Source organism: Rattus norvegicus, chromosome 7 (genome assembly GCF_021556685.1).
Source record: "Rattus norvegicus strain SHRSP/BbbUtx chromosome 7, alternate assembly SHRSP_T2T, whole genome shotgun sequence".
Lineage (NCBI taxonomy): Eukaryota > Metazoa > Chordata > Mammalia > Rodentia > Muridae > Rattus > Rattus norvegicus.
In genome coordinates, this window is record NC_141540.1 from 117,801,497 (window position 1) to 117,820,880 (window position 19,384).

The 19,384-nt window shown below is 54.0% G+C and overlaps 1 protein-coding gene and 1 long non-coding RNA gene across 5 annotated transcripts; one reads left to right on the top strand and one right to left on the bottom strand.

The window, feature by feature from the left end:
- Positions 1–3,204: 3,204 nt before the first annotated feature.
- Scrt1 (scratch family transcriptional repressor 1) lies at positions 3,205–6,855 on the bottom strand. Its single transcript, NM_001130570.2, is given in 2 exon segments — positions 3,205–4,528; positions 6,455–6,855. Coding segments are annotated over 2 exon segments (1,047 nt in total). The 5' UTR covers positions 6,570–6,855; the 3' UTR covers positions 3,205–3,596.
- A 1,327-nt stretch (positions 6,856–8,182) lies between these two features.
- LOC148004860 (uncharacterized) lies at positions 8,183–17,773 on the top strand. Of its 4 annotated transcripts, none has more exons than XR_015625718.1 (4): positions 8,183–8,494; positions 10,508–10,601; positions 15,086–15,313; positions 17,271–17,773. It is a non-coding gene; the product is annotated as an uncharacterized LOC148004860 (long non-coding RNA). The 4 variants fall into 4 exon arrangements; XR_015625717.1 differs by lacking the exon at positions 17,271–17,773 and adding an exon at positions 14,271–14,350 and having other exon boundaries at positions 15,086–15,222; XR_015625720.1 differs by lacking the exon at positions 17,271–17,773 and adding an exon at positions 14,635–14,706 and having other exon boundaries at positions 15,086–15,222.
- Positions 17,774–19,384: the final 1,611 nt, after the last annotated feature.

A 19,384-nucleotide genomic window follows, 5' to 3' on the forward strand; every position in this document is an offset into this window, starting at 1 on the left:
GGCCCAGCCTAGCTGCCTAGCAGTACAGGAGCACACACTCACAGTCACTCACACACCCACACACTCACAGGGGTCTGTGAGAGACCAAATCTTTTAAGTTCACACTCCATTGTAGAGCACCTGACCTAAGTTGGAACTCAGGTAAACTAGCAGGCTGGTACTTAGCATTAGTTTCCAAGTTACCACCCAACAAGACCTATGTCTCCAGGCTACCTCCCCAACAAATCTGCACCCCACGATTACAAGCCCACCCCTGCCTCACAACCACCAATGCAGAGGGAAACAGAAGTTTATGGGTTGATTCCCAGCACCAGCCAATTGTGCTAAAGGCCATAGTAGCTCTCCATTAAATGCTTACCAGGCTAGAAACACTCCCATCACCACCACCTCCACCCCACTACCCTCACTTGCTGCTTTCTCTAAACTTTGCCCCAGTAGATTTTTGGGGCTCCTCTCCACGAAAACCATCCTCCTTGTTGGTGGTGGGCTAAGCCTGAGCTAGCTCGAATAAAGGCTGTGATTGCATTCGTATTGGCTCCTCTGGCTGGTCTTTTGGGGTTCACTAACACTTCCTTGGCACTACATCTGGATGAGAGCATCAGCATTGAGCCTTCAAGAGAGGCACTATACTCGGTAGAGGCTTCTGCTGTGCCATTTCCCCCGGTACCATCTCAGAGGATTGCAGAGAATGAGGGAGCCAGAGCAGAAGTACTAAGGAAAAGTACCAAGAGTGGAGGCAGGCCAGGCCAGGGACTGCTTCTCCATCACTTTGGGCAGGACCTAACTTCAGGCTTGCTGCCCAGAAGCTACAGGGCCGCTGAATACCTGAGACAGAGCAGGGTTGATTGCCCCAGGGGAATTGTCAATGGCTTTGCCTTCAGGCAGGTGCTCCACTGGCTCAGCTGGCCTGACTGAGCCTCTTCAGTAAGAGAAAAGCCAAGGCCTGTGCTTCACTTGGGATTTCAGCACTGATCTGAACCTGCAGAACCAGGAAATCTCCCCCTTAGGCACCCTCAGAGACCCTTAGCAAGCACCCCAACAGGACACGCCAGTCAACACTCCAAATTCTATCAAGAGTGGCATTTATTCTCCTCGTGGAGGTGCGGCGCTCCGAGGAGCTGGTGCTATTGTGCTTAGGAAGGAGGTCTGTCCGTCCGTCCGTCTGTCCGGCCGGCCCGGCCCCAAACGGGGGCGGAAGAGAGACACGGCCCGAGTAAAAATCCCGGCCTGTTGCGGGCCAGGAGTATGTACAAGGTGGCGGGGCGCAGGCGGGGGTGGGGGCGGGGCGGGCCGGCAGCCACAGCCCCCACCCGAGGGCCCCCCGCACCTCGGGCCCTACTTGTAGAATCAGTACAAAATAGGTGCTAACTAAACGTTCCTTCTACCTGAATTCGCTAAGTCGGTTATTGTGCTGCTTAGTTATGGGGGCGGGAGGGGGCCCATGGCTTTCCACGGCGGCAGGGTGTGGGCGAAGCGGGAGATCCTGGCGGGCCCACAGCCCTTCCAGCCTTCTCCATAGGTAGGTAGACAGGAGTAAAGAGTGGGGCGGGGTGGGCGCCTCTGTGTGCGTGTGCATGCGGCACAGGCTGGCAGGCCCAGGCTAGGAACTGTGGGCATTTCGCCAGGTGGAGTAAGGGGATTAGATATGGGCACTGCTATGCTAGGCCTGCGGGTCCGCACCAGGAGGGTAGCCAAGCTTGGTGCTGGGTTGAGGCTGGCCATATCATATACTCCAGCGTGTTGCACCTTAGCGGCACAGAGACAGCAGAGCCTCGTATCTCAGGGAATCAGAAAAATGGGTACCTGTATGGGTGGCCCTGGTGAAGCTGGGCCCTAGAGACCCTGGGGCCTGTCCAATTTGAGCTGGGGAACATAAGGCCCAAGTCAAAGGCAGAGCCTGACTACACCCAGCGTATTCTAGGACTGAGGTGGGTAGGAGAGGCCATAGGGGCCCAGGGATTCAGCCCTCTGCATCGGCCTTCCACCCTGGCCTACCCATGCTTATTGGGTTCTGTCACTGACAGGCACCTCCCAGAAGGTTGCCACATCTCTGACAGATTCAGGAATGGGCCTGGCATATCGTAGGTACCCAATGATGGGTCGGTGAGTGATGAAGGACTGATAAGAGAGGCCTTGGGTGATACCATTCCATCCCAGCCTCTGGAACCATGACGCCTGCCGGGCTCTGCCCTGGGATAGGGTATGGGGAAAGAAAGTCTGCGTGGCCGGCCCCGCGCAGCATCCCTGATCTAGGGGCCTATGGGATGGGTAGGGCAGGGGATACCTGATTCTCAGTAACTCTAGAGGCTGCGGCAGCTTCACATGCAGTGCGCATTATTGCTCTATAGTCTGCATCGGACTAACTAAGGGAAGGGGAGCGGGCAGCCCCGGGAAGGGTTGGGAAGAAGGGTGGGACTGCATGCAGTGATGTCACAAAGGCGGCGGCCAATGGAGCGGGGCCCTTGGGATAGGGTCACCGCCGAGGCTTTGGCATAGACGGGCGAAAGTTGGCAACCGAGTGGGGGTGGGGCCTGGGTCTCCGGGAAAGGGCCGGCCTCAGGGGCAGAGGAAGTGGTCCTGGACAACCTAAGCCCCGGGCGTCGGCGGGAAGGATGAGGGTTCGGCGCCCCCTCCCTGACCCGAGTGCAATCTGTTCATAAATAAAACGTATAAATACAGAAAGAAAGAAACCCGACGCGTCCGCAACCCCCCCCAGGGGGCTTTACCCGCAAAGCAAATACAGAGGTGTGTAGAGGGCAGTGGCACGCCAGCCAGCCGGCCTGGGTATCCGTCCTCCAACACCCGAAGCCTGGGGAGCGAGGGAGGGGGCCCCGGGGCAGGGCGGGATCGGGGTCTGAGTAGGTCGGATAAGTTCATGCGATTCCGATATGCGTCATTATTATTCGTTATGGAGGACAGAGCCCCGGAAGCCGGGCTGGAAGAATTAGGATTTGGCAGAGGATGCGAGGCGTGGGTTGGAGGGAGGCTCGGACTGAGGCCCCAGAAAGAACCCGAGGGAGAGGGTTGCCGCCGTCCGCGCCCCTCCCCATCCCCAAATCGTCTAGCACTCCCGGGAGGTTTGCAAAGCCTGCGGAACAGAACGCCTCTGTGGCCCGCCTGATATCCTGCTCCTCCTCCGGCCAGCTGCCCGTGTGGAGCTGACTCCCTGGACGCCGGGCTGAAGGCCTGGCCTGGAAGGCTTGGGAAGGGGTGGGGAAGACCTGAGTCTCTGCAACGCGATCCAGAGGCGCAGAGGAGGGAGGAGGGCGCTCCTTACCTCACCTCACCCCTGTCTTCAGAGACCCAACTAAGAGATGAGGTTCGGTTCTGGGTCTGGTCGACCCTATTGCTGGGAGAAAGCCTGGGGCACCCTGGAGGAGAGGGGAGGGTTTTCGGGATGGGTCTCCCCTCGGGACCCTATTGCTTGAAGGGGCTGGCAAGGCTCCTGGCGAGCGGGGCGGGGTGGGGCCGGCTCCCTGCCCCTATTGCTGTGAGGAGGGGCCTGCCCTCCAGCCCCTCCGCCCGGACGCCAGCGGAGACTTCCCTGGGGGCCCGTATTGCTGAGAGCCGACCTGGCTGGCGGAGGCCCCGCTGCCCTAGGCTTGAACCGGGCTGAGCTGCGGCGGCGCAGGGGTTGCGGGGCCGCTGGCGCCGCCCTTGAAGCAGGCTGACTCGTAGTGCTTGTTGAGATAAGACTTGAGCGCGAAGCTCTTCTTGCAGCGCTTGCACTGGAAGTGCTTGAAGGCGGAGTGCGTCTGCATGTGTGCGCGCAGGTTGGAGCGGTCTGCGAAGGCCTTGCCGCAGTGCGCACAGCCGAAGGGTTTCTCGCCCGTGTGCGAGCGCATATGGCCCTGCAGCAGCCAGGGCCGGGAGAAGGCTTTGCCGCACACGCCGCACTTGTGGCGCAGGTCGTGCGTGAGCAGGTGCATAGCCATGGCCGGCATGGACACGTACACCTTGCCACACGTTGGGCAACGCCTTGCCAGCTGGCTGTCCAAGCTGCGGTGCGTTTGCTTGTGGCGGCTCAGGTTCGACGACGTGGCGTAAGTTTTGCCACACTCTCCGCACGTGTGCCGGCCACCAGCGCCCGTGGCTCCCGGCCCCGCACGCGCCTCGGTGCCCGCCCCCACGCGCGTACCACCCCGACTAGCGGACCCTGATCCAGAGCCTCGCGTGCCCGGCCCGCCCCCACCTCCAGCGTCGCTGTCGGGGGCTGCCACCGAGGCTGTCGAGGGGGCCGAGGCAGCGTTGGCATTAGCAGCCTTACGGCGTGAGCGCCCGTCAGTGATGAAGAAGGCGTCGGCCGCGTAGCCTTCGCTGACCGCCGCGTCGCCGTTGATGTAGCCGCCAGCAGCAGTAGCCAGCTCTGGGCGAGGGGTGGGCGGCGGTGCTGAGCCAGAGGCCGCGGGACCCAGCTCTCCCCGCACAGCCGCAGCATACATAGGCTCCGGGGATGGCCCTTTGAGCAATGCCGCCTCAGCGTCGCCATCGTAGACCGACGCAGGCCCCACGTAGTCACTGAGGTATCCTGAGGGCGGAGGCGGACAGACAGACAGCGGGAGGGGAACGGAGCAGCGGGCAAGACACACGCAAAGCGGGCGGCGGGAGACCGAGGAGACACAGCGGGAGACGTCGGGGTCCGGAAGGAAGGCGAACAGGGATTAGGACAAAGGAGAAGGGGCCGGGGACCACAGGGCAGAGAGGATGGAGACCGTGGGGAGGGGAAAAGAGGAGAGAAGAGAGACAGCAGAGGATGAGACAGGGCCAGGCAGGGCTCCTCCCCCGCCGCCCAAACGCCCCGCCCCCGCGCGGGGAGGAGAGAGATGCATCTTCGGGCGCGGCTGCCCCCCTTCAGCGAGCCTCAAGGTCAGGGGGGAGGGGCGGCGCTCCTCTCTTCCTCCTCCCCCTTCCCCTCCCCCTCGGGTTCTCCCCACTTCAGCAGTTTTCCCTGATTATGCAACACACTGCAGACCCGCCGCGCACAAAGCCAGGGCCTCCAACCCAGAGACCCCGACGGTCCTGCCTCTTTGGGATCCCCGAGGCCTTCTTCAGGCCCCAGAATCTGCTGCCAGACTTGGTGCTGTCCCTCTTGTTCTTTAGGTGTGCCAACAAAAAACGCTAGTTTCTCCTACCTAGTCAGCATCTCTGGCCATCACCAGTGCTTCCCCATCTCCCATCTCTCTAACCGCTCACTGGACTTGCGTCTCCAACTCACAGACCGCTACCCTACCCACTACTTTCCATTATCCCGGGTCCTACTTTGTTCCACGTTCTTTTCTCCCCATGCCCTAACCCTACTGGGCGTCTTCTCAGGTCACCAACAGGGGACTAGGAAGACTGCCAGGGCACCCACTAGGGGACACCTTAACAGAGACAAGCTGCAGGTGGACATCCTTTATGCCAGTAGCTGCAGTTGCTCCCAAGGCACAAGATGGATCTCACAATCTCAGAATCATAAGTGCATACCCTTCACGAGGCAAGCTCTGGCTCGTTCAGGGCTACACTCAGGCTCTTAGCAACAACCATCGGGCCTGGTGGCATCTCTCAGGGTGTGCTGTACACTGACCCTAGCACTAGAACCCAACTCCTACACATGCAGGGTCACACATGCAACCATCCAGACACACTCTCAGTCACATGGTGCACAGCGGCCTCAGAGTCACGTGGTCTCATGTAGTGGCACACAGACAGGCACACACACAGGGTCACACACAAGCGCACAAAGTCACATGGCCACACGCAGTCACATGGGCCCACACAGGCTTATGCTCTTGCAGGTCACATTTGCTCTGCCACCCCACACTGCTGGCACTTCTGTCCCCCTTGCTTGCATGCTAACAGTTGTCCTTGAACTTGGGCTTCCTTACACAAAGAGCCTCCCCTGACTCCAATGCCGTGGCTTCCCTTGCTCACTTCTTCCTCCCTAATCCTGAGTCCAGGGAAGATACTGCTGTTGCATCTTCTGGTACCTAGACCCTGACAGGTGGGTGGCCCTGACAGACCCCAAGCCTACTCCCTAGAGTTCCCAGCATCCCCTAGCTGGCCCTAGAAAGGGGCTTTGAAGGTGTAGCCAAAGAAAAGTGAAACAGATCCAGATTTCTGGGTGTGGGTTTGCATGTGCCCATTTAACTGGGTCCTGTTATGTCAGCAGGTGTCTGTGCAGCTGTGTATATCTCAACACGAGTCTGCGTGTGGGTCAGTGTGTGCCTTTAGTGCTTCCTGTTCCTGGTTCCTCTTTCCCACCTCTCCTCTACCCATACTCTGTCCTATCTCGGAAGCTGTCTGGCCTTACTCTCTGCTCCCCTTCCCTCAGCCTTCATTCTCTGTTCCAGCCTCAGCCTGCTTCCGTTGGATCTACATCCCCTCCTACCTTGCCACTCCACCCCCACACTTTGGCCACCCACCCCTTCCTGCAAAGCCCTGGGCCCTGCCCCAGCTGCAGTCCAGAGCGCACCTTTATCTTGCAGTCGCACTCCGAGATCGCTGCGGGCGCGCCCGTAGGAGCTGTCGAGGTCTGCCGAAGAGAATGTGTCAAGTTTGACCTTCTTAACCAGGAAGGACCTGGGCATGATTCCTGCGGGGCTCCGGCAGTGAGGGCCTGCAGAGCCGGGGCTCAGGGGGACTGCGTCCGCGGCGAGGCCCCGTCACCATCCGAGGAGCGGTGGAAGCAGCACTGTCCCCAGTCTGGCCTGTGGATGCTGCTCGGCGAGTGTGGTCCTCTCTCTTCTTTCTGCCCTGCGTCTTTTCTTCTTCCTCTCCGGATCCCTCCTCTCTTTCTCTCTCTCTCTCCTTCCTTCCTTCTTTCCTTCCTTCCTCCTCTTCTCTTCTTTTCTCTTCTTTCCTTCCTTCCTTCCTTCCCTCCTCTGGTCCCGGCTTCCCAGCCCGCAGTGCCGCCCCTGGACAGGCGGGGGAGGAGGCTGGGGGGGGCGGAGAGGGGGGGAGCGGCTCCGTCCCGGGCCCGGAGGCTGCGAATGGGTGCAGGGCTGGCCCGGCCCCACGGCCCCCTTCCCCTCCCCCCCCCGCCGCGGCGGCGGAGCCTCAGTCAGCGGCGCCCCATGCCCCCGGGGGCGGCAGCGCCGGGCCAAGAGAACACGACAGTAGCAGCGGCAGGAGCACCAGCAGCTTCAGCACCGCGGCCAGCGCTGGCTAGGGCAGCACCGCGGCCAGCGCCCGGGCGCGCTCAGCTGGCGTTGCCGGAGAGGGGCGGGCCACCCGGGCCTGGTCGCGGGGCGGGGGTCCTCGGCGGGGGTCTCTGGGAGGCTGGCTTTATTGTTCTGCAGTCGGAGCGGGCGGCGGCGGTAGCGGCGGGCGGGGGTCCTCAGGGGGAGGGGTGCTCAGGGAGGGCGGGCCGAGGGAGGGAAGGAGAGAGGGAGGGACGGGGGTCCGGGGGCGGGGCTCCGCTCTCGGACAGCTCTGGGGCAGGCCTCCTGAGCCCGCAAGCCTCTTCTGCCTACCGCCGAGCGCAGCCTCTGGCTTTTAAAGCCAAGCGCTGGGGGAGGGGGTGGGCGGGGAGGGGAAAAGGCCGGCGGAAATGGCTGCGCCGGGCTGGGTCGGGCCAGGGTCTCTTGGGAGGGGTCCTGGGGATGCCTCGCCTCGACTTGCGCGGAGTTCCCCTGTGCGGCTTGGGGAATGGCGACCTGATACTTGGTGGCATAGTCGGGCATGTGGAGAAAGGTGGGAATAGGCCTGGCACTCTCCCACGCCAGGCTCTCGTTCTTTTGGGGAGAACGCAAGCGGACCTCAGTCGAGTCCACACTGCCTCCTATAAGGTCTGGAGGCTAGGCGCGGGATGTGAGGAGGCGGGGAGAGGCGGGAGACCAAAGGAGTGAATGCTGAGGCAGCGAAAACGCAGCGTGGAAGCCTGTGTGCGCCCTGTGCCGCAGTGCCTCTTGCCACTCTGTCACCTCGGCTGACCCTGTGCCCGCTGGAGGGACCTTTCTGCCCCCGCCTCTCCCGCGGAACGGATGTCCAGCACAGTGGCGTCGGTGCAAGATGAGTGTGCATGGCAAGAGGGGCTGCCATGCCCCTGTTCCAGAAATTCCGCTTCATTGGTGGTTTCCGCCCTTCCGCGCGTCTGCAGCTTCTACAGGAGGCCCGCAACCAGGCGGATAACCCTTCCCGTGGCCGCCCGCCCGGAGTTTGCAGCCCCCATGACGTCAGGCCCAACGGCCAATGGCGGGGCACTGGGGGTTGGGGGCCTCACAATGGCAGCGCGCGGGTGCATATGTCCCCAATTAGGGCCGGGCGCCGCCATTGTCCCTTCCTCGCCCCCTCCTCGCGTTGGGGTCTCTGAGCTGAGCTCTCCCCACGCAGTCTGCTCTGGCTATCGACTATGGTCGCGGAGCGGCAAGCAGAGACTGCAGCGTGGTGACCTTATACGGACTGGCCCGGCGGGCGCAGGTGCCAGGGCGGCACAGCAGTGCTGAGCTCAGCTCCCTTCCTCCTGCTGCGTGCTGGGCTGCTACCTGCATCCACTGCCTCGCGTCCGGCCACGGTGGGTGTAAGCTACCTGCCCTACACTGAGCGTGGAGACCACTCTCCTGCTTTATGCAGCGGCCCAGCTCCTCAGCGGCGGGACATTCATCTTGCGTGGCAGGCGCTCCCTAGGGGCAGGACGGGTGCGGCCTCCCCCTTATCGCTGAACAGCAGCCGGCGATGCTCACAGTGGGGGTTGGGGGACGAGGGTTCCCCGCCAGCCACACCACTAGTCCGGGCTCCTTCCCAGAGGGGAAGGGCTGAGGCGCAGCCGGAGGCGTCAGGCCAATTAGCATTTTGATTGCTGGACGGAGGTGGGGGGTTCATCTGGAACAAGGTCTAATTACCAGACGGACCCTCAGGGCTCAGGCAGGCTCGATTCCCACCCCCGCTCCGTTTGCTTCCTTCTTCTGGACAATGTCCCCGCTTCTATCCCTATATCCCCACTTCTAGGTCCTCTTACAGTCCTCTTACAGGCCCAGTCATCCTGTCTAGTTTTGTCCCCATACTCTGCCCCTCGGGTCCCTCCTTTTTCAGTCGTGGTCCTTGGCCCCTCCAGTCTTTCCTAGGTCTGTCTTGAGTCCCATTCCTCTGCTGCTCTGTCCTCAGCCCTCCCTCCTCCACCTCTTCAAACAGTCTCTGTCTTTAAGTTGCATACACATCCCTTCCCCGTCTTTGTCCATCTCCTATCTCCTTTGGCCCCTAACCTTGATGGGAGAGACCAGGCCCGGACACAAGTGTGCTCGGGTCTTGGGACCGGGCAATACAGAGTGAACCATTCAAACAGGCCTTCTCTGGCTATGGTGGATCCCTCAGGACTCCCCCCTACCCCGTCCCCCACCATGGGGGTGGGGGAGCCGTGGAGGGGCACACAGCTAGGAGGGGCAGCTGGGTCCAGGCCATGGTCATCAGTCCCTGCCAGCCCAGGTGCATGGTGCCCATGGGACCTGTGCAATTACTTGGGCTTTCTGAATGGAATGGCCTCTTTGTGAACCTGACTCCCCGCCCCCACTTTCCTTTCACATCTAGAGGTTCCCCAGACCCTTGGCCAAGCCACTCATTTTGACAAGTTGTAGTCTCCTTTACCCAAGGCCCCATTGAGTCTCTGAGAGCCCCAAGGACTCTTCTGAGTATTATGGAGAGAATCAAGTCAGCCCCCAGCCAGTGGATAACTTCAGACCCTTCTTGGAACGCTCACAAAAATCTCTTGGTATTCTGGTGCAACTTGCTATCCCTTTTCTATGAGTGTTTGGTCTATAAATGATTGGTCTATAATATCTTACTCTGCTCTTGTTGCTGTCACCCTGCCTAGGTTCCAGCTTATAGAAAGGTTTAAGGGGGCGGTGCTTCCATGGCTGTACTGTCATCAACCCACTGATGTGTTTGGGCCCTGTCACCGCTCCACCCATCTAGGGAAACAGTGGGCAGTCTTACTGGAGGGTCCACCCTTTCTGCTGGGCTGAGTGGTGATTGGCAAAGAATGGGAAGTTGGCTTGAAAGTACTGGTGGAGGCAGCTTCTGTGATGACTGACTGGGTGAGGTCATTAGCAAGAAGAGGTCAGGCTGTAGTAGGGAAATGGAACCTGGTGCTTGAGACTACTTAATTCAGCCACAGTGATGGGTGGCAGCTGGGCGACGCAGCTAATGACATGTCTGATCTAGGCATCCTGGTAGAGAATGAAACGGGGCTCTGCAAATTCAGTAAGGGAAAGGTACCCTACTTCCGTGCCAGGGGCATCTGTGCTGAGAGAAACAGCAGCCTCCGTAAATGGCTGCCAGGTTAGGGGGTAGCACAAAGGGAAGTTATGTGTCCTGACCCACTGGTGACAGGTTGAAGGCCCAGGGAAGGCCTACTTCAAAAGGCCTAAATGGCAAAACAGACTTGGTCCTCACTGAGGCAGAATCAGTGGAAGCTATGTTCGCTACTCCACCACTGTAACGTATTGCAAGGAAAGAAGAAATGTTTGTTTTTACTCCATTGTGTTAGAGGTTCCAACACTTGTTTCCTCTTTTGTTTCTGGGCCCTTCTCAGGCAGAACACCATGATAGAAAAGTGTAGCAGAACAAAGTTACTCAGTGCACAGCAGCCAGGAAGCAAAGAGGGATGCAGGAGAGTGCTGGACAAGGTATTTATTTCCCAACCACAACCTCAGTATTCTGTTTCTAGGCCCAGCTACCACCCAGTTTCTACCACTGTCTGAAAATGCTATATTCTGGTTCCATTAATGGAGTAGTGAGGCCTGGTAGCCAATCAGTTTCCGAGTGCTCCACCTCCTAACTTGGCTCATGTGAGCCTTTTGAAGGAATACTTTATATTTAGACAATGACAAAAGCCAAGATTATGGGGGGGGGGACCCTAAGAGTCTGGATCACAGCACAACCACAGTAATATCCATAACAAATAGGGAAAGCACAAGGACCTGAGTTCAAGCTCCAGGAGCGCATAGGAAAAAAAAAAAAAAAAAAAAAAGCCAGACGTGGTGGCATGCACTGTAATACCAGCACTGGGAGAATGGGAGCCAGGCATATCCCGAGAGCTCATTGGCCAGTCCACCTCACCTGCCTGGTGAGTTCCTGGCCAATGAGAAACCTCATCTCAAAAAAAAAAAAAAAAAAAAAAGGTAAACCACCAGAGGATGTCCTGTGATGACAACGTGCACCTTTACACACCTGCACACATGGCCCCTTGCACAGGATCACATACACACACACACAGAGCAGATAGCAAAGTAGTAAATGTCTTCATTAAAGCACCTGATATGGGGTTGGGGATTTAGCTCAGTGGTAGAGCGCTTGCCTAGCAAACGCAAGGCCCTGGGTTCGGTCCCCAGCTCCGAAAAAAAGAAAAAGAAAAAAAAAAAAAAAAAAAAAACATCTGATATGAGTGAAGTCTTAGTTTAGTTTGGTTTTGATTCTTTTGAGACAGGGTTTCTCTGCATAGCAGCCCTAGCTGTCCTGGAACTCACTTTGTAGGCCTCAAACTCAACAGAGATCAGCCTGCCTCTGCCCCCTGAGTGCTGGGATGAAAGGTCTGTACCACCGCGTGGCCATGGACGAAGTTCTATAAGACAAAGATGCTTAGAGCCCCAAAGAGGTGATGGTGGTTGGTACACAATCATTTACTAGGATCCCCAAACATGCCAACTTAGTCCCAGCACTGGGGAGGCAGAGGTAAATGGATCTCTGAGTTCAAGCCAGCTTGTCTACAGATCGAATTCCAGGATGGCTGGGGCTACACAGAAAAGCCCTGTCTCTTGGGGTTGGGGATTTAGCTCAGTGGTAGAGCGCTTAGCGCAAGGTCCTGGGTTCGGTCCCCAGCTCTGAAAAAAAAAAAAGCCCTGTCTCAAAAAAAAAATTGAAAATAAAAATAAATTTTTTCATAAAAGCAGAGAGAGCATGCCAGTTCCCGAGGGAGTCTTATACTATGGTTATATTCTCTATTAACTGAAGGCATTTTGGAATATGATATCTGGGATTTACTTCAGAATAACAAAGAGAAAGGGCTGTGGGTGAGCCGGGTTTTGGTGAACATGGTGACAGGTGCAGACTCCCAAACTCACCCTGCTTTAATGCATAATTTGATATTTTCTATAGGAAAACCAAAATATAAAAAAAAAAATCCCGAAATTCACATTTTGAGATTAAATTGGTGTGCTTTAAAAAAAAAAAAAACAAACAAACAACAAAACAGAAGAGATTTATGTCCAAAATTCCACAAACGTGATGGAACTTAATAACCCACAGACTCTTCAGGCAGAGGCAGGCCGACTGAGTTCAAGCCAAACCTAGTGTATATATCAAGTTCAAGGACAGCCAGAGTCACACAGAGGCTGCCTCGAAGTAAAACAAAAACATAGACACAGACTCAACAAACTCCACACTTAAAACAAGGAGAAGACCAAGACATATATAACTGACATGTCATAAATTGCTTAAAAACCAGCAATGAGGGGCTGGGGATTTAGCTCAGTGGTAGAGTGCGTACCTAGAAAGCGCAAGGCCCTGGGTTCGGTCCCCAGCTCCGAAGGAAAAAAAAAAAAAAACAGCGATGAAGCCAGGCAGTGGTGGCTCACGCCTTTAATCCCAGCATTCAGGAAGCAGAGTCAGACAGATCTCTCTGAGTTTAAGGACAGCCTGATCTACAGAGCGAGTTCCAGGGCTTCCACGGTTACAGGTAGGGACACTTCTTTAATCCCAGTACACAGGAACAGAGGCAGGTGGCTTCTGAAGCTAGCTTTGTCTAGATAGGGAGCTCCATGCCAGTCCAGGTTTTACAGTAAGACCCTTCCTCAAAAGCAATAATAAAAAGAGAAGAAAGAAAAGGCAGCCAGCCTCAGTGGGGTGTGATTATAATACCAGCACTTGGGAGGACCCACACTTGTAGACTCCCATGGGCTATTTAATGAGTTCAGGGTCAGTCTGAATGGTTACTCTCTGTTCTGTTCCTCTAGTGAACCCAAAAGAGTGTTTTAAAAAAAAAAAAAAAGAGGGGGTGGGGTGGGGCTGGGGGTTCCTGTACAGCTCGGGGAATAAAGGCTTCGATCCCTGCCAGACCTGGCAGCCTCAGTTTTGATTCCAGAACTGTCATGGTATGAAGAGAGAACTTGATCCTCCAAAGCTGTCTTCTGACTTCATGTCACGGAATCCATGTGTTAGCTCTCAAGACATATGCACAGACAGACAGACAGACAGACACATACACACAGACACACACACAGAGACACACACACACAGAGACGCACACAGACACACAGACACACACACAGACGCACACAGACACACACACAGAGACAGAGACGCACACAGACACACACACCCCAAGATGAATAAGTATGCACCCCCAGCAGGGTTTCTCTGTGTAGCCTTGGCTTTCCTAGAACTCACTGTGTAGATCAGGCTGGCCTTGAACTCACATCAGCCTGCCTCTGCCTCCTGAGTACTTGTCTCTGTCTCACTACTTTGTTGTTGCTGCATTTCTTTACTGCATTTTTTTTCTTTTTCTTTTTCTTTCTTTTTTTTTTTTTTTTTTTTCAGAGCTGGGGACCGAACCCAGGGCCTTGCGCTTGCTAGGCAAGTGCTCTACCACTGAGCTAAATCCCCAACCCCATCTTTACTGCATTTCTTTACTGGTATGAAAACCCACCTTCTTTTTTTTTGGTTCTTTTTTTTCAGAGCTGGGGATCGAACCCAGGGCCTTGCGCTTCCTAGGCAAGCGCTCTACCACTGAGCTAAATCCCCAACCCCGAAAACCCAGCTTCTTGTCAGGCATGATGGCACACACCTCCAGCCATCTAGCAGATAGATTTCTGTGAGTTCAAGGTGAGCCTGGTCTACATAGTTCCAGAACAGCCAGGGCTATGTAAAGTGTCTTTTAAAAAGTGTCTACCAGGATCTCGGCTTCTCAAATGTGCAGAGTTATGGTTAACTCTGTTCCGTTTCTCTAGTGACCAAATGAATAATGAATACAGCATGTGTACAAAACTGTCATGATGAAGCCCACTATTATGGATAATTGATAGATGCTAATAAAAACCGAGTGCCCATCACAGATGAATGGATAAATAACAGAGATTGCTAGTGATATAGGTGTGTGTGGGAGGCCTTAGATTTGATTCCCAGTACTTTAAATAAATGAATGGACAATAAACTATTGATAAATAAAAGTTAAAGATTTCCATTAGCCACCAAAAGTTGGAAGTAAGACAAGGATTGAGATATCCCTTGGAGAGCACAAACTCTGGTCTCCAGAGCTAAGAGAAAGTATGGCTGATGACCTGGATACATTGCTGTCCCAGGAAACCAACACTGTCCCACTGAGATCGGAGCTGGTTTGTTCATTACAGAAGCTGGAGGTGAATCCATAGCTTCCCGCTTGGCAAGTATCCCCTTGAGCTGTACCCCCTGCCCCTAAGTTCTTTTAGCCTTGAGGGACGTTGCAAGGGAGGCTTCAGATGAAGGAGAGAACTTTTTCATTCACAAGTTGAATCTGAAGAAAATATTTCCTATTTAGAACTCACCAGTATGAAAAAGTTTAGCTTTTTCCTTTGTTCATAGTCACCAGCTTATAAAACATTCTCTTTCTCTCCTTCCCTCCCTCCCTCTCTCTTCTCTCTCTTTCTCCACCCCCTTTCTCCCTCCCCCCCACCTCGGCATTTTCAGATAGGGTTTTATGAAGCCCACATTGCCCTTAAGATTCAGCTAAGGATGAATTTGAACTTGATCTTCCCCATGGTACGACAGGCCTGTCCCACCAGACCTGGTTTTATGCAGGGCTTGAGACTGAACTCATAACTTTGTATAAGCAAGGCAAACACTGTACCAACTAAGTCACACTCCAAGCCATGCTCAGGGTTTCATTTTAAGGAATAGCCTCTGGGTATAGATTAAAATGTAGGGCATCACCTAGGTGTCAAGGTTAAATCCAGAGTATAAGAGTTATCCCCATTCCGTGAGCTCAAAAGATTGGAGGCAACATTCAAGACAGGTTGTTTGTTTGTTTGTTTGTTTGTTTGTTTGTTTGTTTGGGACAAGGTGGTCCTTCTGGAGTCCAGGCTGGCCTTGCACTTGTAGCTGGTCTCCTATCTTAGCCTTCTGTGTGCTGACCCTGCAGGCATGAGGTACCATGGCCAGCTCTTCAACAATCTTACCGTCGCTGGCAACGCTTTGTCCTGGAGGCTACCTTGAAGAAATTCCTGGGTGCGAATCTTTCTTAATGGATTGGATTGTTATTAAACCGTTGAAAACCTACCTGGTGTTCAGAGGCATCATACTGGCTTAGACTACATAAGCTAAACCATTCAAAACAAAAAGAGACCCTTGAGGTTCAACATTCTTGCAGGTACAGACAAAACAAGTTAATAAGGATGGTTATAAGACAGAGTTAAAGTTGAGAACAAGAAGGGGGTTGGGGTGGGGGGTGGCATGTGCCTTTAATCTCAGCTCTAGGGAGGCAAAGGCAGGCGGATCTCTGAGCTAGAGGCCAGCCTGATGTACAGAGCTACTTCTAGGACAGCCAGGGTGACACAGAGAAGCCCTGTCCAGAAACCCCACAAAAACAAACAAAACTAATTCCTACCGCTCTATACAACTAAAGCCAGTGATCTGGCTGTTTGTGGTGTGCAATCCTGTAACCCCAGCACCTGGGAGGAAGGAGGAGCCGGGTCTTAAGTTTGAGACAATCCCAGATCTCATAGTAAAGCCATCCATCACCTTGTTAGGATCTAGCTCACCAGCAAATGCTAGAAAACGCCAAACAATAGTTTACACCATGCTTCTCTTTTCTACATAAGTAGCATCTTCAGTGGATCTCCATGAGCAACAAGCTCTCCAGGCCCAAGTCCTTGCTCTGTGATAAGCGCAATTCATCCCACCTCTAGTTTCAGGAAGGACGCTTGAGCTGGGAGTATCGACTCATACTTAGCCCATGGGAGACATGAGGAAGATCATGGTTTTGTTTTGTTTTGTTTTGTTTTGTTTTTCTTTTTTTCTTCTTTTTTTTTTGTCTTTTTCTCTTTATTTTTGTTTTGTTTTTTTTTTTGTTTTTTTTTTTTTTAATTCTTTTTTTCGGAGCTGGGGACTGAACCCAGGGCCTTGCGCTTCCTAGGTAAGCGCTCTAACCACTGAGCTAAATCCCCAGCCCCTGTTTTTTGTTTTTCAAGACAGGGTTTCTCTGTAGCCCTGGCTGCCATGGAACTCACTCTGTAGACCAGGCTGGCCTCAAATGCAGAGACTCACCTGCCTCTGTTTCCTGAGTGCCAGGATTAAAGGATCACACCATCACTGCCTGGCAACAGTTTCTTTTAAAGATTTATTTTTTTATGTACCTGAGTACATTGCCGCTGTCTTCAGACACACCAGAAGAGAACGTCGGATCCCATTACAGATGGCTGTGAGCCACCATGTGGTTGCTGGGAATTAAACTCAGGACCTCCGGAAGAGCAGTCAGCGCTCTTAACCACTGAGCCATCTCTCCAGCCCCCTGCAACAGTTTCTTAAAAACTAAAAATAAAAAAAATAAAATAAAATAAATGAAGCCCATCTGAACCCCAGTAACTGTGGGCATATCCCTCCAACAAAAAGAAATGGCAAAAACTGAAAACGCTTATCTGTAAGATCAGTTTCAGATATCAAATGCATCAACTGTTATATTGCCTTATCCAGGAGTTATTCAAAAAATCTCCCAAATGGTATGCATTGCAGGCCGGCAGTATAGTCCATTGTGTGTGACCGTACGCCTGACCAGTCAATTTCTAGGGCAGAAGCAGAGGATGGGAATAGGTTCGACACCCAACCCCACTCAACCCTAATCTTCCCTTTCTGCCCATCCAAGAACATGGTTCCTACAAACATTCAATCACCTGCTTCGTAATAAATCTGTCGGAACCGTCCTATCTGTACACTGCTATTCTTTTTTAAAGATAGTGTCTATCTGTTTCCTTGTGCGTGCAGGCGTCCCCAGAGACATAGACCCCTTGGAGCTAGAGTTGCGGATGGTTGAGAACCACTTCACACGGATGCTGCAGACCAACGCTGGGTCCTCTATAAGAGCAGTGCGCTTGCTCTTGTAGCCACCGAGCGTCACTCACTTCCAGCCTCCTACGTGCCTTCAATGCACTCAAACGAGGCTGCCATCTCCTTCTCTACCTTGAGTTTCACTATTCTCTGTCCTCACTCGTGCAGAGCTAATGAGCCCCTCCTCTGAAGTTCCCAGCTTACTTGACGTAGGTTCCCATCTCCTCCCATTCCTGGTTCCCCCTCTCTGAAGGTTTTTCCTCTGCCTCTGTGTCATATACCAGGCTGGTGTTCTCTGGACATCTCATCTGCTACCACTACTGAGCTGACAGAAACATCTTACCCAGGCCATTGGTCGTGGAGACAATCTGGAGAATGTAATGATGAATTCTGTCAACCTGACTGAACTCAGCAGCACCAGGGAAACACGTGGCTAGGTATGTCTACAAGGCCCAGCTCGAGCGAGTGTGGACTCACATCTTGTGGGCTCAAACACTGGATCCTATAGAAAGGAGAAAGTGGGCTGAGTGCCCACCAGCATTTGTCCCTCTCTGCTTCCCGTATCATCTGGATACAAATGAGACCGGCTCCTCTATGCTCTTGCTCACTATGCCTTCCCCGCCATGACAGGCTGCATCCTGTCACACAAACCTCTCCTCCCTTAAGCCATTTCTCCTCAGGTCGGTCACAGCAACGAGTAACTGATAAGAGGTTCAAACCTGGGCATTTAGCTCCTCCTTTCTCCCCATGCCTTCCTGATTTAAAAATAAAAAAATGAAAACAGGCACAGGGACAAAAGTACAGCTCAGTGAGACACCAGGTGCCTAGCACCAGCAAGTCCCCGGGTTCAATCCTCAGATCTGTAAAGTAAGAAATACCAATTAATTCTTGCCAGCAACCTCAGGCCTAACTCACTGGAGAGCTCTTACTTGCATCCTGGCCACGTTCCTTCAAGCTTCCTCCAAAGATGATGGCAGACCAGGGTCTCTGGGTACACTCAGCCCTTCAGAGCCAGACTGGGCCTACTGAGTCACCTGGCTTTGTACACCCAGTGCCTACCTCGATTGAAGTTTCTCAGACATGCAGTCAATCATCCCTGTCCCATCCCCCTAGTGAACCCAGATGAAGCCCAGCACCTAGGCAAGAAGCCCTGGGCCTCACGAGAGGAGGCTTGGCTTCCCAGTCTGTCCCTAGTCAGGAAATGCTTCAGCTGCCTCAGCTGTCTCCTCTCCACAGTTCTTGCTGCTTCAGTATTCCCACATGTCCTTCCCTTGTTCACAGAGCCTCTCATTGAGCTTTCCAGTCATTTTCCCTGGTCATAATGGACAATTTGGACCTTTCCAAGGGTGTTTCCTGTCCATCCTTCTTTCTTTCTTGCCCTCTTCCTCCCCACCCGCCCCCCCCCACTTTTATTTTTGTCCTTTTGGATTGATGGAGCCCAGGCCTTGCACACAACAGACAAACATCCCATTCAAAGCTACATCCTACACTTCAGATCCCTCAACTTGCCCCCACTTCCCCCACAACTAACAGAATCATTAACATTGATCCAGCGGCCTCCATCTTCTGGGTGCTGGGATTAAAGGTATTCCACTATGCCTAGCCCCTTAATAACCTTTACTGTTACTGTGAGACAGGGTCTTGTGTAGGCCAAGCTGGCCTGGAATTTACTATAGATCAGAGGCTGACCTTGAACTTCTGACCTTTCCTGCTCCCACCTCCCCAAAGCTGGGGTGACAGACGTGTTCCACCAAATCCAGCTCCTTAACAGATTTTAACAAGGGCTCTACACTTTTATTTTGTGGCTCTGCAAATTATGAAGCAAGTCCTGGTACCAGGTACACATGGTGACCACAGAGCCAGGTGGACAGTGGTCCTCTGTTCCCAGGGCAGCCTCAGGTGCTAGTGTGGGAGCGAGAGTATTCTGCCAGACAGGGAGTTCATTGGGGATACAAAGCATATGCTATGGTGGGTCTGGTAACCCTGGGCTGAGGACTCTGGAAGCCAAGTGTTCAAAAGCAACATTGGGGTACATAGTCCTGAATATAACAAAAGGTCCAAGGCATATCATCTGACTGTGCTCCATACCATGATTGGCTGGACTAGGGGCAGGTGCCTAAGTCAGATAGACCAATCATAGTCTGACTCCTGGCCTTGATTGGTTAGCACCAGTTCAACATTGCTGGCTTAGAGGGGCAGAAAGTCCTGGGTCTGGTGATGAGTTCAGACACTCGGGGGCCCTCCCCTGATAGTCTCCCATCTTCTTCCAACCCAAACTCTGGGGTTTGCTCCAGCAGCTGGAGAAGATGCGGTTCCCTGGGCCCTGGAAGGTCTGTTAGGGGAAGACCCTGAAAGGAAGCCCCTTTGAAAACAAACCAACAGACAGGAAACCTGCTGG